Consider the following 24,476-nt stretch of genomic DNA (forward strand, 5'->3'; position numbering starts at 1 on the left):
AACTCCTCTGCCACTCACACCGCTCCCCATCCCTGTAATCCCCTCCAGCCTTTACACCACTCACAGACACCCTCTGGCCCCTACACCTCTCCCATCTCTGTGACCCCCATCTGGCCCCTACACTCCTCCACCTCCCTGATGGGATGTGGTCCCATTCCAAGATGAATCCTCCCCCTGTTCTCTCGTCGCTGTCTAGTTTTGGGGGTGTGGGTTGTCTGGTTTTGATGTCCCACAATGAGACTTGGTTCTTTTCAGGGAATAATAACTGGGCTGTGTGGACCCCCCTCTCACTCCGTGCCCAGGAAGGGTCCTGTGTGATCATCCCCTGCCTGTTCCACATTCCTGGAATCAGAAGACACTCCACTGGGATCTGGTTCAAAGACCAGAATTACAAAGGGACTCCAGTGTATCACACTTCCAGTGGGATCGGCGGGAATTATACGGGACGGGTCGAGTTCCTGGGAAACATGCAGAGTGAAAACTGTTCATTGAAGATCGTGAATTTAAAAGAATCTGATAGTGGGAAGTATTATTTCCGAATTGAAGCATCGGCTGATAAATGGTCGGATCCAATCGGTTTCACACTCCTGGTATCTAGTGAGTTAATAATTTAGTGTTCACCCAGTATCAACTGTCCTCTCTCTCCCACTCACTCCTCCACTCTTTGCTGCTTCTCTCCCTTCTTCTTCCCCACCCCCTAACCGTCTGGTAGAGTTCCAGAGTTGTACAACACGGGGAAACAGGTCTATCGGCCCATTGGGTCCCTGGCGGCCCAGCTACAACAACTCCGTATCTCAGCATTCGATCCACAAGGCCATCAGGCATAGGAGCAGAATCAGGCTATTCAGCCCATCACATCTGCTCCACCATTCCATCATGGCTGATTTATTATCGCTCTCAACCCCATTCTCCCTCTGACCGTTCAGGTGCTCCTCCAGATAATTTGTCAGTGCTGTGAGAGTGTGTATCACTCCCAGCTCTACCTCCCAGCATTCCCCAAACCATTGCAGTAAAAACTTCCCTCCTCATATACCCCCCTTCTTCCCCTCACCTGTGCCACTAGATTTAGTAACCTTTGTTATGAGGAAAACCTTCCTACAGCCTACCATCCCCATTTCCCTCATAAATTATCTTGATTCTGTCCCCGCCCCCCAGGATCCTTCCCCACTCCAGGGAGAAGGGACACAGCCCCTCCCACCTTTCCTTGACACTAGAATGCTCCATTCAGGGCAACGTCCTGGGGAATCTCCTCTCCAGTGCAGTCACCTCCTTCCTACAGTGTGCTGATCAGAACTGAACGCAGTCCTGAGGCTGTGGTCTGTCCAGTGTGTTGTACTGTAACCTCACGCTTCCTGTATTTTATGCCTCAGCTAATGAAGACAAGGATCCCATTCACCTTCTCACCACTTTATCCAAAGAAAGCTTGAGACTAGCTTTATTTGTCACGTGTACAGCAATAACACCGAAACATACAGGAAGTACGTTGTCTGCATCAACAACCAACACAGTCCAGGGATTTTCCGAGAGGAGCTTGAAATTGTCACAATAATTGCAGTGCCAACGCAGCATGTCCTCAGCTTGCAAACTCTGCATCTTTGGGATGTGGGAGGAAACTGGAACACCGTGATCGTTTACAATGTAAAACCTTACACTAACCATGCCTGCACCTTCAGGGATTCCAGTGATTGTACACTGAGGTCCCTCTGTTCCTTGGTATTTCCCAGGATCCAGCAATTTATAGTGTAGGTACGGAAGCCTGAAGTCCCACAGTCCGGTATGGCAATTCGAGAAGCCGCCAGGGGTAGTGGACTTAGCCCAATACGTAACGACACATCACCCCCTATCATCGATAGTATCTACAAGAGGTGCTGCCTCAAGAAGGCAACATCCACCATCAAAGATCCCCACCATCTGGGCCGTGCCATCTTCTCGTAACTCCGATCAGGCTGGAGGTACAGAAGCCTGAAGTCCTATCCCACCAGGCTCAGGAACAGCTACTTCCCTTCAACCATTCGGTTCCTGGACCAACCAGAACAACCACAATCACTGCCTCAGTACAGCAACACTAGGACCACTTTGCACTACAATGGACTTTGTGTTTTTGTTCTAATTGTGTTTTCTTGTAAAACTTCAGTTAAATTTATGCTGTTCTTGTGACTGCTGCCTAGAGTGTGCTTGTGGTGTTGCTGCAAGTAAGTTTCTCTGTTGTCACGTACCCCGTGACCAAACCAGCAGAAATGGGAAACCCGTTGGAGTCTGGTATTACCATAAACTAATAGTGATTATTAGTAAACTAAGCAATACAGTACTATAAAATGCAAATGTATGAAACAGGTTAGCAATGATATATACAGAAGTGTGGAACTAGGAACCAAAACTGGGCTCTTTCAAGCCTAGGGGTAAATGGATAGAGTCTTACGACAGTGAAGGGTTCAGTTCAGTTCAGTTCGAGGTAGATTCTTGTGTAACGTTGGAGAGAGAGAGAGAGAGAGAGGTGATGCTGTTGCCGTTGATCTTTCCATTGTCTTCCTGTCCTGTTATGGTCACTGACTATGACCACGTACGACCGTTCTTCAGTGGTGGACCTGTCACCCAGGCGAGGGTGGACACACGAACAGTTCCCCACCGGTCGCACCTTCACACACTGTGAGCCACTGATCGATTCCCCGAATCGATCCTCCCAAAAAAACCCCACCTTCACGTGGGTGCACAAAGCTCGTTCGGTGTCCCGTGGTGTGTCTGCCTGTGTCTTAGCAGACCTGCTTTTTATCTCCACATGCTGGATACCCAGTCGATTTGCCCATCACACTGTGGACCACCGTATGTGGTCATGTGCATCGGACAAAAAACTCAATTAATCCTCCTAAGTGCATCCTATCACACTTATCTGGATTAAACTCCACCTGCCACTGTTCTGCCCAGTTTACCCACTGGAAGGGCAAACTTGAAGGCGGCAGACAGGGCCAATGAAAACACTCTTAGCATTGTGAAGTAACAGAGAGATCTTGGAAGTTCCAGAGCTGTGAAGTAATGTTGCAGCTCGATAAAACTGGAATCAGACCACAATTGTGCCCAGCTCTGCTAGCCTCATATTGGAAGGAATTGGAAGTTTTAGAGAGGGTGCAGAGGAGATTTACCAGAAGCTGCCTGGAACAGAGAGCATGTCTTATCAGGACAGGCTGAGTGAGCTGGGCCTTTTCCCTTTGGAGTGCAGGAGGATGAGAGGCAACTCGACAGAGATGAATAAGGTGATAAAGACAGATAGAGAGGAGAGCAGAGACTTTTCTCCAGTGTGCAAATGGCTAATACAAGGACTTAGAAAAGTATAGGGGAGAATGTCAGAGGTAAGTTTTAACACAGGAAGTTGTGGGTGCATGTACCACATGGCCAGGGGTGGGGGTAGAGAGAGATGCATTCCGGACATTTGAGAGACTCTCGGATTGGCACAGGGATGAAAGGAAGAGATGGAGAAGGTACAAATGGAGAGCTATGGAGAGGGAAGGGTTATATTGATCTTGGAGTAGGTTAGAAGGTTGGCACCATATCATTGGCCGAACGGGCTGTACTGTGCTGTACTGTTCTATCTTTCATGATCAATTTCAAACTTTAGCATCTTTATCTCAACAATATCACAATTTTCATATCTTTTGAAAATTTACCAACTGGACTTTCTTTGCTGATATCCAATCAGTACTTTGGGAGCACTGTGAGTTCCTTGTCTACTATTGTCACACGTACCCCAAGGTACAGTGAAAATCTTTGCTTTGGATGCCAGGCATTTCATCACATCAGTGTATCGAGATAGTGCGCTGACTACATCCATCACCTATCCTGGGTCTCTGTCAGGTCTTACACACGCAATGGCCATTTCATCAGGGGCACCTGCTCATTAATGTAAATATCTAATCAGCCAATCATGTGGCAGCAACTCTGCATAAAAGCACTCAGACACAGTCATGAGGTTCAGTTGTTGTTCAACCAAACATCAAAATGGGGAAGAAAAGTGATCAGAGTGACTTTGCTCGTGGAATGATTGTTGGGGCCAGACGGGGTGGTTTGATTATTTCAGAAATGGCTGGAATTTTCATGTACAAGAGCCTGTAGAGTTTACATAGATCATAAACATTCGTATATATTGTGTGAAAACAATCAGAATACATTCTGTGAGCGACCGTTCTGTGGGTGAAAACGCTTTGTTAATGGGAGAGGTCAGAGGAGGGTGGCCAGACTGGTTCTCGCTGACAGGAGCTGAAATAACCACGTGTTACAACGGTGGTGTGCGGAAGAGCATCTCTGAGCACACAGTAGGTCAAACCTCGATGTGGAAAACAACGAGTGTTCAACCCTTACCTACGTCCATGAGCAGGTTGCCGCTTTAGACTTTGTTGGATTCTCCTCTCTCTCTTGTTACTCTCTTGCCTTTAAATGTGCTTATAAAATGCTTTGGGTTTTTCATTCATCTTTTCTGCCAGTGATATTCAAAGTCTCCTCTTTGCTCTCATATTTTGAAATCCTGTCCTCCATTGCTACATCTTTGAATGACCTCCACTTGTCCTTACCACCCAACCCGGGGACCCCTCTCCTCCTGCCCCTCCCGCGGTACCCTCTCCTCACTGCTCCTCCCGTGGCGTTCCCGCCTCACTGCCACTCCACAGCACTCCCAGTCACTGCTCCCTCCCTGCCTGTGACCGTGGGGAATGTCCTCCTGGGGTGTGGGATCTGAACTCAGCTACTCTGAGACTGGGGAGAGGGAGGGGGAGGTGGGTGGGGAATGTCAGCTGCTTTAACCCTTGCAGGGCCACACATTGTTTGCTGGTTTGTTCCACAGGGAGTGTGGAGAGACCGGTGATCGAGGTACCTGAGCGAGTGGTGGAGGGAGAAGCCGTATCTCTGACCTGCTCTGTTCACACTTACTGCCCTGAGGACACTCCTGTGTTTGGGTGGCACCTCCCTGGTTTCAACGATCCTCAGGTGGCTGGGACTGTATCCCAGGTTTTCCAGGATTACCACTGGATTTATTCCCACACTGTGGTGTACACACCAACGTCTGAGAATTCCCGCCAGGCAGTGAAATGTGTGACCAACTTTGGATCCCAGACGCGAGAAACGGAGATCTCACTGGATGTGAAGTGTAAGTCAGAGAGTGTAACCGCAGACGAGAAACAACTCGACTTCCCATCCCCATCGTCCGAATGTCCCTTCAATATCCACTCTCTCAGTCACTATCTACCCCTACATTTCTATCCTTTCTGTTCCCCCTCCCTCCCCTACACCCTTCCCTGTCCCTGTGAAACCCTCCAGCTCCTACACCCCTCCCTGTCTCTGTAACTTCCTCTGATTCTTAAACCCCTCTGCATCTCTGTGACCCCCTCCGGCCCCTACACCCCTCCCTGTCTCTGTGAACCCTCCCCTCCGTCCCCTACACTCCTTCCCATCTCTGTGATCCTCTCCCTGTCTCTGTCACCCCCTGCAGCCACTATACCACCTGACGGCCCCGCGGTCACTACACCAAACACCACCCCCATCACCCCGGTCTTTGTAAACCTCTCTCTGTCTCTGTTTAACTCATTCCCTGTGTTTTCAGATCCTCCTCGAAATGTTACCATCTCACTGTCAGTAAACGGGCGAACAGACACTCAGAATATTAAGGAAGGGGACAGAGTTGTCCTCAATTGTAACTCTGCCTCAGCTAACCCGGCAATCAGCAAGTACACCTGGTACAAGGATGGAAATGAAGTCTGGAGACAATTGAGTGACAACTACCAGTTTCCATCAATATCTCACACCGATTACGGGACGTACGTCTGTCAGGCTTCCAATGAAGTGGGCAGCAACAGGTCAGCGGAATTCACAGTGACGGGCAAGGGTAAGTGTCAGACAGAAATAACGTTGGTTTGTTTGGATGAGGTGTATAACAAAAGTGGAATTTATGTAGTACATGCTGCCCGACTCCATATCCCCTGGGTCAGGCCCACACCGAGAACACCGTGCTCCATTTTATAAAGAGGACTTGATCTATTTGTAACACTTACCCAACAGGCTGGTATATGTCTCGGGGAAAAAGAAATCCAGCCACACACCAACCCCGCCTCCCGTTCACGCAGGTGCTGTGAGAATCGAGTTTATGCCTCGCGCCCCCGCCGGCAGTATCAAACCCACAACAAATACCGGTATGACATACACTTTAAAGAGTTTACTAAAATTAAAAGAGTATTAGGCAGTACAATATATATATATACAAGAAAAAAACAAAAGGCGCCAACTTATCAAAGTTCAGTCAGTTTAGTGCACATCGGTGGAGCTCATCCAGCGAACCATTCGACTCCTAGGTGGTCGTCCTCCCGAAACTCCCACTTCGGACTCCCCGGTGGTCTCCCGAGCGCACGTCCTGCTTCCTCGGCGTCTCCCTCCGGACTCCTCAAGCCCGCGCAACCCCTCCCCCAAGGTCCCAGCCTCACAAAACACAATAACATTCCCCATTGATTAACAAGTGAATACAATTACCATATCAGCCATTCTAAAGTGAAACAACGGCGAGAGAAACTTTTAACAGACAAAGAAGCATTCCTACTCGTAACAAACCAAAGAAGCCCTTTTTAGTAACATACACAGGACATTGTACATTCTCTCCCCACCAGCAAATGTCATGCCCTCATGGCATTACTAGAGTTCCCCAAAGTTTCTTGCAACACCCAAAACCCAACCCAGGTGCAGAAAGCAGTGACATAACTACCCAGAGCAGTAGAAATCACACTCGGTTCTCCGGGTACCACATATGTCAACCTCTCTGGGGGGCGCCTAATCCTCTGAGATCTCCATACCCCTTCTGCCCCCCTGGGCTCCCTCTCCACCTGCGAACCCACTGTCTCGGACACCCCAGGTCTTCCTGACAGACCCTCACCCCCTTCCTCACGGGGGTCCTCCCTCACCTGAGATCTCTCCGGCTCACGCTCAGGCTCCACCCTCTCTCCCACCACTGTTGGCTGCCTCTCCATCTGACCCTCAAGACCTTCCCTCCTCTCACCCAATTCAGTATGGGAAGGGCCAGGAGCCTCCTCTCCGGGTACTGGAGCACCAGCGAATGGGAACAGGGGCCACTCATCTGAGTCGTCCTCTTCCGAATCAGTAGCCATTTCCGGGCGAGGGACCCGTCCCCGCTCTTCAGCAGCGGTCTCTTCCCTCTCTCTGCACCCGCGCAGAGTCCTTGTACTGGGCGTAACCTCCCACTCTTGCTCCGTATCCACCTGCACCGCTTGACCCAGCGGCAGCAGGTGATTCCGATGGAGTACCTTGATAGGCCCTTTCCCATCCTCAGGTTTCACCCGGTAAACTGGTAGATTCGGCATCTGGCTTTCTATTACATAGGGGCTGGCCGCCCATCAGTCTGCCAACTTGTGCTTACCAGGGAGTCCCAAATTCCGTAAAAGGACCCGGTCGCCTGGCAATAATTGAACAAACTTCACCTTTCGATCATACCGCATCTTATTCCTCCGGTTTTGTTTGGTAGCCGCCGCCTCGGCCAACTCGTACGCCCGCTGTAACTCCCTCTTCATGTCAGACACATACTTTAGATGGGACTTCCCGGGTAATTCACCCACTTCACCCCCAAAACACAAGTCAATGGGCAACCTCGCTTCCCGCCCGAACATCAGATAATAGGGCGAATATCCTGTAGCATCATTGCGAGTACAATTGTAACAGTGAACCAATTGTCCAATATGACGACTCCACCTGCTTTTCTGCCCAATCTCCAGCGTCCCGAGCATATCCAACAGGGTCCGGTTGAACCTCTCTGGCTGCGGATCTCCCTGTGGGTGATACGGGGTAGTCCTGGATTTCTCAACCCCAAGCATAGTCAGTAATTCATGGATAAGGCGGCTCTCAAAGTCCCGCCCCTGATCGCTATGGATTCGCCTGGGAAGGCCGTAATGAACAAAATACTTCTCCCATAACACCTTCGCCACTGTCGTCGCCTTCTGATCCTTAGTGGGAAATGCCTGAGCATAGCGAGTGTAATGATCGGTGATGACTAAGACTTTCGCGGTGTTGCTGGTGTCAGGTTCAATCGACAGAAAATCCATACATACCAGGTCCAGAGGTCCCGCACTCTGCAAGTGTGACAGTGGAGCCGCCAACGCGGGCAGGGTCTTCCTCCGGATGCAACGACTGCAGCCCCTACAGTATTCTTCGACTTCCCCCCTCATCCGGGGCCAGTAGAACCGGTCTTTGAGTAATCCATAGGTCTTTTCCACCCCCAAGTGTCCAGAATCATCATGTAGGGCCTGGAGTACAGCCTGCCGATACTCCTCCGGCAGAACCAGTTGCCAACAGTGGGGTTGGTCCGGAGGCGCCGTTACCCGGTACAAGATTTTATTCTTTAACTTCAACCGAGACCACTCCTTCAACAACAGGGGCACGAATGGGTGTTTCGCCTTCTCAGCCAACGCCCCATCCCCCCTCTCGACTGCTCTCCACACTGTGCCAATGCCCGGGTCATTTTGCTGAGCAGCGGCCACTTCCCCCGGACTCAGTTCCGGCAACTGTTTAGTCCGTAGTGCGGTCAGGTCACAGTAAGCTAGGGGTATGGCGTCGTCAAAACCCCCCAAATGGTCCACGGCTCGTTCCAGCCTCCCTCTTCCCTCGGCCTTCACGGTGATAGCAAACTGGCACATCGCCTTCACTCCAGGGGCAGGGACACTCTCCCACTCCTCATCCCTCTCCTGTTCCCCCGGCTCCCGACGAGACAAAGCATCCGCATCGACATTCTTGCTTCCGGGCCGGTACCTCAGGCTGAAATCATATACTGACAAGGCCGCCAGCCACCGATGTCCTGTGGCATCCAGCTTTGCCGAAGTCAAAATATAAGTGAGCGGATTGTTATCCGTTCGCACCTCAAACTTGGCTCCGTACAGGTAATCGCCCAACTTGTCCACCACCGCCCACTTCAGCGCCAGGAACTCCAACTTGTGAGTGGGATAGTTTCTCTCCGATGGCGACAAGCTTCGGCTGACAAAGGCTACCGGTCTCAATGCTTTGCCATGCTCCTGGTACAGAACAGCCCCGAGACCCTCTCGACTGGCATCCGTGTGCAGCACATATGGCTTCTGGGGATCGGCAAAAGCCAACACCGGGGCCTGGGTCAGTGCCCTTTTCAAAGATTGGAACGCCTCTTCACATTGATCATCCCGGACGAGCCCCCACAAATGTAACACTTACCCAACAGGCTGGTATATGTCTAGGGGAAAAAGAAATCCAGCCACACACCAACCCCGCCTCCCGTTCACGCAGGTGCTGTGAGAATCGAGTTTATGCCTCGCGCCCCCGCCGGCAGTATCAAACCCACAACAAATACCGGTATGACATACACTTTAAAGAGTTTACTAAAATTAAAAGAGTATTAGGCAGTACAATATATATATATACAAGAAAAAAACAAAAGGCGCCAACTTATCAAAGTTCAGTCAGTTTAGTGCACATCGGTGGAGCTCATCCAGCGAACCATTCGACTCCTAGGTGGTCGTCCTCCCGAAACTCCCACTTCGGACTCCCCGGTGGTCTCCCGAGCGCACGTCCTGCTTCCTCGGCGTCTCCCTCCGGACTCCTCAAGCCCGCGCAACCCCTCCCCCAAGGTCCCAGCCTCACAAAACACAATAACATTCCCCATTGATTAACAAGTGAATACAATTACCATATCAGCCATTCTAAAGTGAAACAACGGCGAGAGAAACTTTTAACAGACAAAGAAGCATTCCTACTCGTAACAAACCAAAGAAGCCCTTTTTAGTAACATACACAGGACATTGTACATATTGTTGTAGATGCAAATATTCACTGGATCAGCGAACAATCAGAGATGTTTCTATGGGGAATTGTAGAACAACGGGGCCCTTTGAGTAGACTCATGTGGAGCGGGGAACCATAGGGAAACGATGGAAAATCCGATGAGGAATATAAGTGAACCTCCTCTCACCCCGGAAAGCCATTTCCAGATGGCTTTGTTCTGACAGGGAGGGGTGAAATGGGAGCTGAACAAACAGAGGAGAGGAGAATGGAGACATGAGAGGTGACATGGTGGAAGATGACTGGAAATAGAGTGGATAGCCAGAGACATTTCCCCAGAGTGGAAATGTTTAATATGAAGTGTTACATACACACAACCCTGTAAAAGTATCAGCAGCAGTAGGACACACCTGGAGTCTGGTTTTGCTGTTAACAAAACACTATTTTGTTAGTAACTACGTCATATAGTAACTTAAACCAGGTAAGTCAAGAGTTATGCGTATATAGGTGTAAAAATAAAGTTCCCAAACTCATTCAAGCTCAGGTGGCAAGAGTTACAGTCTTACAATGGAATATAAGAAAGTTCAGTTCGATCCACAGTTAAGAGAGAGGTATTTGTAATCTGAATAGACAGGTGTTGTCATTCTTCCTGTTGTCCTCCGAATCCTTCACGCGAAGTATCACCGACAGTGATCTTCACAGAATATCCTTTCTCACAAGTGGTTACCACAATTCCATACCTGAATTCAGCTACGGGTCATCCCAAAGTGGCAGCCACAGGATACTCAAATCGAATCCACGTCTGGATTATCATCAACAGTAGCTTATCACTGAGGTACCATCGTCAAGGGAACTACCACCCAGGCGAGGGTTATCACACACCGGTAGATTCCACAGGGTTACCCCAATCACACAACTGTGATAGCCACTTATCCAGTCCCACGACATATGAAGTAACTCCTACAGTGATTTGCCACAGGGGTGCCTTCTTCAGTGAAATACCACACCCAGACAAGGGTAAACACACAACTGGTATTCACAAAGGTATCCCTCAACCAGAAACTCACTCCTGTGGATTAACTATGTGACAGTCACACTTCCATATCTGAATGGAATCAAACTCGCCCTTACGGGCTACTTGGAGAGAGTCCAGATAGTGATCTCTTTGTCACTAGGTCTCTTCTGTTTCAAACCTTTTCTCTCTGCTCCTCTCTGCAAACTTCTTCTAGTTGCAGCACTGGTGAGAGTCGGTTATCAATGCTCCGGATCGATCTCAACTCACCCCTTTGGGCTACTGAAAGTTTAAACCAACGACCCCACTCACTGGTATCTTTTCATGATCGAACCCAGCTCGACTCTGACCATGTGTCCAGGTGAGAATCATCTGACCTTGCTTAAATTAACATGCTGCGAGCAACCATAAACCTCCACTAACCATCAAATAACTCCACCTCTCTTCGCCATAGCAGCTCAGAAGCAGGCAGTGTCCTTGCAAAAGTCCAAACACACTGTAGCAGGTGTAAACACAAGATGCTCACCACAGCATCTCAGCAATTCTGCAGTCAGTAGAAACCCAACACAGCAAACGTCAGTCTCCATTCTCTCGGCGTTTTAAAGTGACAGTCCACAGAAGAAATGAACCCTGGGGGTACGTAACAGAAGGGTTCAAATTTCCAGGTGATTGGAGGAAAGTACAGGTGTATGCCAAAGGTAGGATTTTTCACAGAGAGTGGTGGGGACGCTGCAGATATGTTAGAGATTTGAGAAACAATTAGACAGGCCTGTGAATGAATGAAAAAAATAGAAACGAGTTGGAGAGATCGGCTTTGACTAAAGTACCTCAGCACATACAGTGCAATACATTGTTTTGCACCAATGACCAACACCTTCAGAGGTGAGCTGGGTCACAATTTTTCCAGCACCAGCATAGCATGTCCGGAACTTCCTAACCCTGACCGGTCGGTTGTAGAATCTGGGAGGAAACTCGAGCATCTCGAGGAAACCCACAGCATCATGGGGAGAAAGTACAAACTCCTTACAGACAATGAAAGAAACTGATCCTCAATTTGACAGCTGGCTCTGCAAAAAGGTTCATTAACCGTTACACTGCCATGGCCATGTGAGAGAGAAGGGCTCATCTGATCTTAGAGTAGGTCAAAATATTGGCATAGCATCGTGTGCTGAAGGGCCTGTACTGTTCTATGTTCTATGCGGGGGGGGGAGGTGACAGAGAAGTGGTGGATTAGCATAGAGCACACACCCCACTGTGGGTCGAGGGATCTAATGGGTGCATCTGGGTGGTCAAAGTTAATGTAAAACAATCCAGGAAATGCAAACACTGACCAGTTTCTAAGTGAGGTGTTGAATCCTATTCCAGCTCGACCTCTGGGCGTTCACATTGAGTACCACGTCGATGGCGTACTGACCAGAGCGCCAGCAACTATGAGAGAGAATGATCAGCTGACTCTGACCTGTGTCAGCACCAAGAGTGACCCACCGGTCTCCAGTTACTCCTGGGTCCGAAATGGTTGGTTTGAGGTGAGCCAAAATCAGGAAATGCGGTTTGACAGGATTAGCCGACAAGAGAATGGCGATAGATACCGATGTCAGGCTCGTAATGAGATTGGAACAGGAAGCTCGGAGACCATCACCATCCACGTACAGTGTGAGTAACCCACACCATCCCTGCTGGACACCCAGTGATCCCCCGATATTCCGCTGTTCTGTTGCCCCGGGGATTTAGGAGGTCGGGAACTCCAGTATCTTCAGGAGGGAATTGTAGACAGGGCACTCTGCACTGTCGGAGGGCGGTCAGGAGAGAGCCATGTAGGAGGGGGTGAGGAGGGAACCGCTGTGGGAGGGGGTGAGGAGGGAATGCTGTGGGAAGGATGAGTGGAGGGAGCGCCACATTGTGGAAGAATTGGTGAGGAGGGACCCTCATGCTACCCATAGGAGCTTCACCTTGTGTATAACCGCAGGAGTGTGTTGGGGTTGGACAAAGGGACCTTCAATTTTTCAGGTCCCTAGAGTGTGTGATGGGATGATGACAAGGGAGCTTCACTCTGTGTCTGACCCCGGGAGTGTCTGATGGGATGATGACAAGGGAGCTTCACTCTGTGTCTGACCCCGGGAGTGTGTGATGGGACGGTGTGGAGGGAGCCTCACTCTGTGTCTGACCCCGGGAGTGTGTGATGGGACAGTGTGGAGGGAGTTTCACTCTGTGTCTGACCCCGGGAGTGTGTGATGGGACGGTGTGGAGGGAGCTTCACTCTGTGTCTGACCCCGGGAGTGTGTGATGGGACGGTGTGGGGGGAGCTTCACTCTGTGTCTGACCCCGGGAGTGTGTGATGGGACGGTGTGGAGGGAGCCTCACTCTGTGTTTGACCCCGGGAGTGTGTGATGGGACGGTGTGGAGGGAGCTTCACTCTGTGTCTGACCCCGGGAGTGTGTAATGGGACGGTGTGGGGGGAGCTTCACTCTGTGTCTGACCCCGGGAGTGTGTGATGGGATGGTGTGGAAGGAGCTTTACCCTGTGTCTCACTCTGGGAGTGTGTTACACGTGTTTCTATTGCCTGTTACTTTTACCCAGTCGATATTCGGCCCAAATGGTTCCCAGTCTTGTCCTGATGCTGTGGGATACAGGGTCCGATTTAACTGAAGGGAGTTTCTTTCTGCAGATGCTCCCACCAACGTGAGAATCACGTCTCCCGATGCTGCTCCTGTTGGTCAGGCCATCACACTGAGGTGTGAATATGAAGCCAACCCAGCAGCGAACTATTTCAACTGGAGGAAAGTGTGTGGCTCCCAGTCAACAGAGCAGTGGGGAGAAAGTGGAAATTACGGATTGCGTGTTCAAATGGAGGACGCCTCCTGTGTCTATTACTGCTCCGCAAAGAATTTCATTGGTGAACAGGAGTCTCCAGGCAAACGCATCGATGTTCAGTGTGAGTACGACACTGCGGTATCCTGTCACCACACAGACACAATCGGATTCCCCACCAACCGATCACACAGCGGGAATCACCTGTCACCCGCACTGAAAATCCAACAGAGTCCTACAGCGGGGAGGAGGGAGCGCAGTACTGTGGGTCAGGTGGTGATGAGGGGGCACAGTGCTGTGGGAGGGAGCGCAGTACTGTGGGTCAGCCAGTGAGGAGGGAGCGCAGTACTGTGGGTCAGGCAGTGAGGAGGGAGCGCAGTACTGTGGGTCAGCCAGTGAGGAGGGAGCACAGTACTGTGGGAGGGAGCGCAGTACTGTGGGTCAGGCAGTGAGGAGGGAGCGCAGTACTGTGGGTCAGCCAGTGAGGAGGGAGCACAGTACTGTGGGAGGGAGCGCAGTACTGTGGGTCAGGCAGTGAGGAGGGAGCGCAGTACTGTGGGTCAGGCAGTGAGGAGGGGGCACAGTGCTGTGGGAGGGAGCGCAGTACTGTGGGTCAGGCAGTGAGGAGGGGGCACAGTGCTGTGGGAGGGAGCGCAGTACTGTGGGTCAGGCAGTGAGGAGGGGGCACAGTGCTGTGAGAGGGTGCACAGTACTGTGGGTCAGGCAGTGAGGAGGGAGCACAGTACCGTGGGAGGGAGCGCAGTACTGTGGGTAAGGCGGTGAGGAGGGGACACAGTACTGTGGGAGGGAGCGCAGTACTGTGGGTCAGGCGGTGAGGAGAGGGCACAGTGTTGTGGGAGAGAGCGCAGTACTGTGGGTCAGGCGGTGAGGAGGGAGCACAGAACGGTGGGTCAGGCAGTGAGGAGGGAGCACAGTGCTGTGGGAGGGAGCACAGTGCTGTGGATCAGGCGGTGAGGAGGGAGCACAGTGCTGTGGGAGGGAGCGCAGTACTGTGGGTCAGGCAGTGAGGAGGGAACACAGTACTGTGGGAGGAAGCGCAGTACTGTGGGTCAGGCGGTGAGGAGGGAGCACAGTACTGAGGGTCAGGCAGTGAGGAGGGAGCACAGTGCTGTGGGAGGGAGCGCAGTACTGTGGGTCAGGCGGTGAGGAGGGAGCACAGTGCTGTGGGAGGGAGCGCAGTACTGTGGGTCAGGCGGTGAGGAGGGAGCACATTGCTGTGGGAGGGAGCGCAGTACTGTGGGTCAGGCAGTGAGGAGGGAGCAAAGTGCTGTGGAAGGGAGAGCAGTACTGTGGGTCAGGCAGTGAGGAGGGGGCACAGTGCTCTGGGAGGGAGCGTAGTACTGTGGGTCAGGCAGTGAGGAGGGAGCACAGTACTGTGGGTCAGGCAGTGAGGAGGGAGCGCAGTACTGTGGGTCAGGCCGTGAGGATGGAGTACAGTGCTGTGGGAGGGAGCGCAGTACTGTGGGTCAGGCGGTGAGGAGGGAGCGCAGTACTGTGGGTCAGGCAGTGAGGAAGGAGCACAGTGCTGTGGGTCAGGCAGTGAGGAGGGAGCGCAGTACTGTGGGTCAGGCGGTGATGAGGGAGCGCAGTACTGTGGGTCAGGCAGAGAGGAGGGAGCACAGTGCTGTGGGAGGGAGCGCAGTACTGTGGGTCAGGCGGTGATGAGGGAGCGCAGTACTGTGGGTCAGGCAGTGAGGAGGGAGCACAGCGCTGTGGGAGGGAGCGCAGTACTGTGGGTCCGACAGTGAGGAGGGAGCGCAGTACTGTGGGTCAGGCAGTGAGGAAGGGGCACAGTGCTGTGGGAGGGAGCGCAGTACTGTGGGTCAGGCAGAGAGGAGGGAGCACAGTGCTGTGGGAGGGAGCGCAGTACTGTGGGTCAGGCGGTGATGAGGGAGCGCAGTACTGTGGGTCAGGCAGTGAGGAGGGAGCACAGTGCTGTGGGAGGGAGCGCAGTACTGTGGGTCCGACAGTGAGGAGGGAGCGCAGTACTGTGGGTCAGGCAGTGAGGAAGGGGCACAGTGCTGTGGGAGGGAGCGCAGTACTGTGGGTCAGGCAGTGAGGAGGGAGCGCAGTACTGTGGGTCAGGCGGTGAGGAGGGAGCACAGTGCAGTGGGAGGGAGCACAGTACTGTGGGTCAGGCAGTGAGGAGGGAGCACAGTGCTGTGGGAGGGAGCGCAGTACTGTGGGTCAGGCAGTGAGGAGGGAGCGCAGTACTGTGGGTCAGGCAGTGAGGAGGGGGCACAGTGCTGTGCGAGGGAGCGCAGTACTGTGGGTCAGGCGGTGAGGAGGGAGCACAGTGCTGTGGGAGGGAGCACAGTACTGTGGGTCAGGCAGTGAGGAGGGAGCACAGTACTGTGGGTCAGGCAGTGAGGAGGGAGCACAGTGCTGTGGGAGGGGGGGCAGTACAGTGGGACAGGTAGTGAGGAGGGAGCGCAGTACTGTGGGTCAGGCAGTGAGGAGGGAGCACAGTGCTGTGGGAGGGAGCGCAGTACTGTGGGTCAGGCAGTGAGGAGGGAGCGCAGTACTGTGGGTCAGGCAGTGAGGTGGGAGCACAGTACTGTGGGTCAGGCAGTGAGGAGGGAGCGCAGTACTGTGGGTCAGGCGGTGAGGAGGGAGCACAGGGCTGTGGGAGGGAGCGCAGTACTGTGGGTCAGGCAGTGAGGAGGGAGCGCAGTACTGTGGGTCAGGCAGTGAGGAGGGAGCGCAGTACTGTGGGTCAGGCAGTGAGGTGGGAGCACAGTGCTGTGGGTCAGGCAGTGAGGAGGGAGCGCAGTACTGTGGGTCACGCAGTGAGGTGGGAGCACAGTACTGTGGGTCAGGCAGTGAGGAGGGGGCACAGTGCGGTGGGAGGGAGCGCAGTACTGTGGGTCAGGCAGTGAGGAGGGGGCACAGTGCTGTGGGAGGCAGCGCAGTACTGTGGGTCAGGCAGTGAGGAGGGGGCACAGTGCTGTGGGAGGCAGCGCAGTACTGTGGGTCAGGCAGTGAGGAGGGGGCACAGTGCGGTCGGAGGGAGCGCAGTACTGTGGGTCAGGCAGTGAGGAGGGAGCACAGTACTGTGGGAGGGAGCACAGTTCTGTGGGTCAGGCGGTGAGGAGGGAGCACAGTACTGTGGGTCAGGCAGTGAGGAGGGAGCACAGTGCTGTGGGAGGGAGCGCAGTACTGTGGGTCCGACAGTGAGGAGGGAGCGCAGTACTGTGGGTCAGGCAGTGAGGAAGGGGCACAGTGCTGTGGGAGGGAGCGCAGTACTGTGGGTCAGGCGGTGAGGAGGGAGTACAGTGCTGTGGGAGGGAGCGCAGTACTGTGGGTCAGGCAGTGAGGAGGGAGCACAGTACTGTGGGTCAGGCGGTGAGGAGGGAGCACAGTGCTGTGGGAGGGAGCACAGTACTGTGGGTCAGGCAGTGAGGAGGGAGCGCAGTACTGTGGGTCAGGCAGTGAGGAGGGAGCACAGTGCTGTGGGAGAGAGCGCAGTACTGTGGGTCAGGCAGTGAGGAGGGAGCGCAGTACTGTGGGAGGGAGCACAGTACTGTGGGTCAGGCAGTGAGGAGGGAGCGCAGTACTGTGGGTCAGGCAGTGAGGAGGGGGCACAGTGCTGTGGGAGGGAGCGCAGTACTGTGGGTCAGGCGGTGAGGAGGGAGCACAGTGCTGTGGGAGGGAGCACAGTACTGTGGGTCAGGCAGTGAGGAGGGAGCACAGTACTGTGGGTCAGGCAGTGAGGAGGGAGCACAGTGCTGTGGGAGGGAGGGCAGTACTGTGGGTCAGGCGGTGAGGAGGGAGCGCAGTACTGTGGTCCAGGCAGTGAGGAGGGAGCACAGTGAAGTGGGAGGGAGTGCAGTACTGTGGGACAGGCAGTGAGGAGGGAGCGCAGTACTGTGGGTCAGGAGGTGAGGAGGGAGCACAGTGCTGTGGGAGGGAGCGCAGTACTGTGGGTCAGGCAGTGAGGAGGGAGCGCAGTACTGTGGGTCAGGCAGTGAGGTGGGAGCACAGTACTGTGGGTCAGGCAGTGAGGAGGGAGCGCAGTACTGTGGGTCAGGCGGTGAGGAGGGAGCACAGGGCTGTGGGAGGGAGCGCAGTACTGTGGGTCAGGCAGTGAGGAGGGAGCGCAGTACTGTGGGTCAGGCAGTGAGGAGGGAGCACAGTACTGTGGGTCAGGCAGTGAGGAGGGGGCACAGTGCTGTGGGAGGGAGCGCAGTACTGTGGGTCACGCAGTGAGGTGGGAGCACAGTACTGTGGGTCAGGCAGTGAGGAGGGAGCACAGTGCTGTGGGAGGGAGCGCAGTACTGTGGGTCACGCAGTGAGGTGGGAGCACAGTACTGTGGGTCAGGCAGTGAGGAGGGGGCACAGTGCGGTGGGAGGGAGCGCAGTACTGTGGGTCAGGCAGTGAGGAGGGGGCACAGTGCTGTGGGAGGGAGCGCAGTACTGTGGGTCAGGCAGTGAGGAGAGAGCACAGTACTGTGAGTCAGGCAGTGAGGAGGGAGCACAGTACTGTGAGTCAGGCAGTGAGGAGGGAGCACAGTACTGTGAGTCAGGCAGTGAGGAGGGGGCACAGTGCTGTGGGAGGGAGCGCAGTACTGTGGGTCAGGCAGTGAGGAGGGGGCACAGTGCGGTGGGAGGGAGCGCAGTACTGTGGGTCAGGCAGTGAGGAGGGAGCACAGTACTGTGGGTCAGGCAGTGAGGAGGGAGCACAGTACTGTGGGAGGGAGCACAGTTCTGTGGGTCAGGCAATGAGGAGGGAGCACAGTACTGTGGGTCAGGCAGTGAGGAGGGGGCACAGTGCGGTGGGAGGGAGCGCAGTACTGTGGGTCAGGCAATGAGGAGGGAGCACAGTACTGTGGGTCAGGCAGTGAGGAGGGAGCGCAGTGCTGTGGGAGGGAGCGCAGTACTGTGGGTCAGGCAGTGAGGAGGGAGAGCAGTACTGTGGGTCAGGCAGTGAGGAGGGAGCGCAGTGCTGTGGGAGGGAGCGCAGTACTGTGGGTCAGGCAGTGAGGAGGGAGCGCAGTACTGTGGGTCAGGCAGTGAGGAGGGGGCACAGTACTGTGGGAGGGAGCGCAGTACTGTGGGTCAGGCAGTGAGGAGGGAGCGCAGTACTGTGGGAGGGAGCGCAGTACTGTGGGTCAGGCGGTGAGGAGGGAGCACAGTGCTGTGGGAGGGAGCGCAGTACTGTGGGTCAGGCAATGAGGAGGGAGCACAGTACTGTGGGTCAGGCAGTGAGGAGGGGGCACAGTGCGGTGGGAGGGAGCGCAGTACTGTGGGTCAGGCAATGAGGAGGGAGCACAGTACTGTGGGTCAGGCAGTGAGGAGGGAGCGCAGTGCTGTGGGAGGGAGCGCAGTACTGTGGGTCAGGCAGTGAGGAGGGAGAGCAGTACTGTGGGTCAGGCAGTGAGGAGGGAGCGCAGTGCTGTGGGAGGGAGCGCAGTACTGTGGGTCAGGCAGTGAGGAGGGAGCGCAGTACTGTGGGTCAGGCAGTGAGGAGGGGGCACAGTACTGTGGGAGGGAGCGCAGTACTGTGGGTCAGGCAGTGAGGAGGGAGCGCAGTACTGTGGGAGGGAGCGCAGTACTGTGGGTCAGGCGGTGAGGAGGGAGCACAGTGCTGTGGGAGGGAGCGCAGTACTGTGGGTCAGGCAGTGAGGAGGGGGCACAGTGCTGTGGGAGAGAGCGCAGTACTGTGGGTCAGGCAGTGAGGAGGGAGCGCAGTACTGTGGGAGGGAGCGCAGTACTGTGGGTCAGGCGGTGAGGAGGGAGCGCAGTGCTGTGGGAGAGAGCGCAGTACTGTGGGTCAGGCGGTGAGGAGGGAGCACAGTGCTCTGGGAGGGAGCGTAGTACTGTGGGTCAGGCAGTGAGGAGGGAGCACAGTACTGTGGGTCAGGCAGTGAGGAGGGAGCACAGTGCTGTGGGAGGGAGCGTAGTACTGTGGGTCAGGCAGTGAGGAGGGAGCACAGTGCTGAGGGTCAGGCAGTGAGGAGGGGGCACAGTGCTCTGGGAGGGAGCGTAGTACTGTGGGTCAGGCAGTGAGGAGGGGGCACAGTGCCGTGGGAGGGAGCGCAGTACTGTGGGTCAGGCAGTGAGGAGGGAGCACAGTGCTGTGGGAGGGAGCGCAGTACTGTGGGTCAGGCAGTGAGGAGGGAGCACAGTGCTGTGGGAGGGAGCACAGTACTGTGGGTCAGGCAGTGAGGAGGGGGCACAGTGCTCTGGGAGGGAGCGTAGTACTGTGGGTCAGGCAGTGAGGAGGGAGCACCGTGCTGTGGGAGGGAGCACAGTACTGTGGGTCAGGCAGTGAGGAGGGAGCGCAGTACTGTGGGAGGGAGCGCAGTACTGTGGGTCAGGCAGTGAGGAGGGGGCACAGTGCTGTGGGAGGGAGCGCAGTACTGTGGGTCAGGCGGTGAGGAGGGAGCGCAGTACTGTGGGAGGGAGCGCAGTACTATGGGTCAGGCAGTGAGGAGGGAGCGCAGTACTGTGGGTCAGGCAGTGAGGAGGGAGCGCAGTACTGTGGGAGGGAGCGCAGTACTGTGGGTCAGGCAGTGAGGAGGGGGCACAGTGCTGTGGGAGGGAGCGCAGTACTGTGGGTCAGGCGGTGATGAGGGAGCGCAGTACTGTGGGTAAGGCAGTGAGGAGGGAGCGCAGTACTGTGGGTCAGGCAGTGAGGAGGGAGTGCAGTACTGTTGGTCAGGCGGTGAGGACGGAGCACAGTGCTGTGGGAGGGAGCGCAGTACTGTGGGTCAGGTGGTGAGGAGGGAGCGCAGTACTGTGGGTCAGGCGGTGAGGAGGGAGCGCAGTACTGTGGGTCAGGCGGTGAGGAGGGAGCGCAGTACTGTGGGTATGGCAGTGAGGAGGGAGCACAGTACTGTGGGTCAGGCAGTGAGGAGGGAGCACAGTGCTGTGGGAGGGATCGCAGTACTGTGGGTCAGGCGGTGATGAGGGAGGGCAGTACTGTGGGTCAGGCAGTGAGGAGGGAGCGCAGTACTGTGGGTAAGGCAGTGAGGAGGGAGCACAGTGCTGTGGGAGGGAGCGCAGTACTGTGGGTCAGGCGGTGATGAGGGAGCGCAGTACTGTGGGTAAGGCAGTGAGGAGGGAGCGCAGTACTGTGGGTCAGGCAGTGATGAGGGGGCACAGTGCTGTGGGAGGGAGCGCAGTACTGTGGGAGGGATCGCAGTACTGTGGGTCAGTCGGTGAGGAGGGAGCGCAGTACTGTGGGAGGGATCGCAGTACTGTGGGTCCGGCGGTGAGGAGGGAGCACAGTGCTGTGGGAGGGAGCGCATTACTGTGGGTCAGGCAGTGAGGAGGGATCGCAGTACTGTGGGTCAGTCAGTGAGGAGGGGGCACAGTGCTGTGGGAGGGAGCGCAGTACTGTGGGTCAGGCAGTGAGGAGGGAGCGCAGTACTGTGGGTCAGGCAGTGAGGAGGGAGCGCAGTACTGTGGGTCAGGCAGTGAGGAGGGGGCACAGTGCTGTGGGAGGGAGCGCAGTACTGTGGGTCAGGCGGTGATGAGGGAGCGCAGTACTGTGGGTCAGGTAGTGAGGAGGGAGCGCAGTACTGTGGGTCAGGCAGTGAGGAGGGCGCACAGTGCTGTGGGAGGGAGCACAGTACTGTGGGTCAGGCAGTGAGGAGGGAGCACAGTGCTGTGGGAGGGAGCGTTATACTGTGGGTCAGGCAGTGAGGAGGGAGCACAGTGCTGTGGGTCAGGCAGTGAGGAGGGGGCACAGTGCTCAGGGAGGGAGCGTAGTACTGTGGGTCAGGCAGTGATGAGGGAGCACAGTGCTGTGGGTCAGGCAGTGAGGAGGGGGCACAGTGCTCTGGGAGGGAGCGCAGTACTGTGGGACAGGCGGTGATGAGGGAGCGCAGTACTGTGGGTCAGGCAGTGAGGAGGGGGCACAGTACTGTGGGTCAGGCAGTGAGGAGGGAGCGCAGTACTGTGGGTCAGGCAGTGAGGAGGGGGCACAGTTCTGTGGGAGGGAGCGCAGTACTGTGGGTCAGGCAGTGAGGAGGGAGCACAGTGCTGTGGGTCAGGCAGTGAGGAGGGAGCGCAGTACTGTGGGTCAGGCAGTGAGGAGGGGGCACAGTGCTGTGCGAGGGAGCGCAGTACTGTGGGTCAGGCAGTGAGGAGGGGGCACAGTGCTGTGGGAGGGAGCGCAGTACTGTGGGTCAGGCAGTGAGGAGGGAGCGCAGTACTGTGGGTCAAGCAGTGAGGAGAGGGCACAGTACTGTGGGAGGGAGCGCAGTACTGTGGGTCAGGAGGTGAGGAGGGAGCACAGTGCTGTTGGAGGGAGCGCAGTACTGTGGGTCAGGCAGTGAGGAGGGAGCACAGTACCGTGGGAGGGAGCGCAGTACTGTGGGTCAGGCGGTGAGGAGGGAGCACAGTACCGTGGGAGGGAGCACAGTACTGTGGGTCAGGCGGTGAGGAGGCAGCGCAGTACTGTGGGTCAGGCGGTGAGGAGGGAGCACAGTACTGTGGGTCAGGCAGTGAGGAGGGAGCACAGTGCTGTGGGAGGGAGCGTAGTACTGTGGGTCAGGCAGTGAGGAGGGAGCACAGTGCTGTGGGTCAGGCAGTGAGGAGGGGGTCACAGTGCTCTGGGAGGGAGCGTAGTACTGTGGGTCAGGCAGTGAGGAGGGAGCGCAGTACTGTGGGTCAGGCAGTGAGGAGGGAGCACAGTACTGTGGGTCAGGCAGTGAGGAGGGAGCACAGTGCTGTGGGAGGGAGCGTAGTACTGTGGGTCAGGCAGTGAGGAGGGAGCACAGTGCTGTGGGTCAGGCAGTGAGGAGGGGGTCACAGTGCTCTGGGAGGGAGCGTAGTACTGTGGGTCAGGCAGTGAGGAGGGAGCGCAGTACTGTGGGTCAGGCAGTGAGGAGGGGGCACAGTGCTGTGGGAGGGAGCGCAGTACTGTGGGACAGGCGGTGATGAGGGAGCACAGTACTGTGGGTCAGGCGGTGATGAGGGAGCGCAGTACTGTGGGTCAGGCAGTGAGGAGGGAGCGCAGTACTGAGGGTCAGGCAGTGAGGAGGGGGCACAGTGCTGTGGGAGGGAGCGCAGTACTGTGGGTAAGGCAGTGAGGAGGGAGCACAGTGCTGTGGGAGGGAGCGCAGTACTGTGAGTCAGGCAGTGAGGAGGGAGCGCAGTACTGTGGGAGGGAGCGCAGTACTGTGGGTCAGGCAGTGAGGAGGGGGCACAGTGCTGTGGGTCAGGCAGTGAGGAGGGGGCACAGTACTGTGGGTCAGGCAGTGAGGAGGGGGCACAGTGCTGTGGGTCAGGCAGTGAGGAGGGAGCGCAGTACTGTGGGAGGGAGCGCAGTACTGTCGGTCAGGCAGTGAGGACGGGGCACAGTGCTGTGCGAGGGAGCGCAGTACTGTGGATCAGGCAGTGAGGAGGGGGCACAGTGCTGTGGGAGGGAGCGCAGTACTGTGAGTCAGGCAGTGAGGAGGGAGCGCAGTACTGTGGGTCAGGCAGTGAGGAGAGGGCACAGTACTGTGGGAGGGAGCGCAGTACTGTGGGTCAGGAGGTGAGGAAGGAGCACAGTGCTGTTGGAGGGAGCGCGGTACTGTGGGTCAGGCAGTGAGGAGGGAGCGCAGTACTGTGGGTCAGGCAGTGAGGAGGGGGCACAGTGCTGTGGGAGGGAGAGCAGTACTGTGGGTCAGGCAGTGAGGAGGGAGCACAGTGCTGTGGGAGGGAGCGCAGTACTGTGGGAGGGAGAGCAGTACTGTGAGTCAGGCAGTGAGGAGGGAGCGCAGGGCTGTGGGAGGGAGAGCAGTACTGTGGGTCAGGCAGTGAGGAGGGAGCACAGTGCTGTGGGAGGGAGCGCAGTACTGTGGGAGGGAGAGCAGTACTGTGAGTCAGGCAGTGAGGAGGGAGCGCAGTGCTGTGGGAGGGAGCGCAGTACTGTGGGAGGGAGAGCAGTACTGTGGGTCAGGCAGTGAGGAGGGGGCACAGTGCTGTGGGAGGGAGAGCAGTACTGTGGGTCAGGCAGTGAGGAGGGAGCACAGTGCTGTGGGAGGGAGCGCAGTACTGTGGGAGGGAGAGCAGTACTGTGAGTCAGGCAGTGAGGAGGGAGCGCAGGGCTGTGGGAGGGAGCGCAGTACTGTGGGTCAGGCAGTGAGGAGGGAGCGCAGTGCTGTGGGTCAGGCAGTGAGGAGGGAGCGCAGTACTGTGGGTCAGTCAGTGAGGAGGGAGCGCAGTGCTGTGGGAGGGAGCGCAGTACTGTGGGTCAGGCAGTGAGGAGGGAGAGCAGTACTGTGGGTCAGGCAGTGAGGAGGGAGCACAGTGCTGTGGGAGGGAGAGCAGTACTGTGGGTCAGGCAGTGAGGAGGGAGCACAGTGCTGTGGGAGGGAGCGCAGTACTGTGGGAGGGAGAGCAGTACTGTGGGTCAGGCAGTGAGGAGGGAGCACAGTGCTGTGGGAGGGAGCGCAGTACTGTGGGTCAGGCAGTGAGGAGGGAGCACAGTGCTGTGGGAGGGAGCGCAGTACTGTGGGAGGGAGAGCAGTACTGTGAGTCAGGCAGTGAGGAGGGAGCGCAGGGCTGTGGGAGGGAGCGCAGTACTGTGGGTCAGGCAGTGAGGAGGGAGCGCAGTGCTGTGGGTCAGGCAGTGAGGAGGGAGCGCAGTGCTGTGGGAGGGAGCGCAGTACTGTGGGTCAGGCAGTGAGGAGGGAGAGCAGTACTGTGGGTCAGGCAGTGAGGAGGGAGCGCAGTGCTGTGGGAGGGAGCGCAGTACTGTGGGTCAGGCAGTGAGGAGGGAGCGCAGTACTGTGGGTCAGGCAGTGAGGAGGGGGCACAGTACTGTGGGAGGGAGCGCAGTACTGTGGGTCAGGCAGTGAGGAGGGAGCGCAGTACTGTGGGAGGGAGCGCAGTACTGTGGGTAAGGCGGTGAGGAGGG

The 24,476-nt window shown here is 56.0% G+C and overlaps 1 protein-coding gene across 1 annotated transcript in view; it reads left to right on the plus strand.

The window, feature by feature from the left end:
- The window catches only part of LOC140726738 (B-cell receptor CD22-like), a 195,404-nt gene that overhangs the window by 24,336 nt on the left and 146,592 nt on the right, over positions 1-24,476 (plus strand). The window contains exons 6-10 of the mRNA XM_073043547.1: positions 256-597; positions 4,829-5,131; positions 5,585-5,866; positions 12,158-12,445; positions 13,458-13,724. Coding sequence (XP_072899648.1) covers positions 256-597; positions 4,829-5,131; positions 5,585-5,866; positions 12,158-12,445; positions 13,458-13,724 — 1,482 coding nt within the window. The remainder of the gene's footprint in view (positions 1-255; positions 598-4,828; positions 5,132-5,584; positions 5,867-12,157; positions 12,446-13,457; positions 13,725-24,476) is intronic.

The sequence above is a fragment of the Hemitrygon akajei genome, chromosome 1, assembly GCF_048418815.1.
Source record: "Hemitrygon akajei chromosome 1, sHemAka1.3, whole genome shotgun sequence".
Taxonomy (NCBI): domain Eukaryota; kingdom Metazoa; phylum Chordata; class Chondrichthyes; order Myliobatiformes; family Dasyatidae; genus Hemitrygon; species Hemitrygon akajei.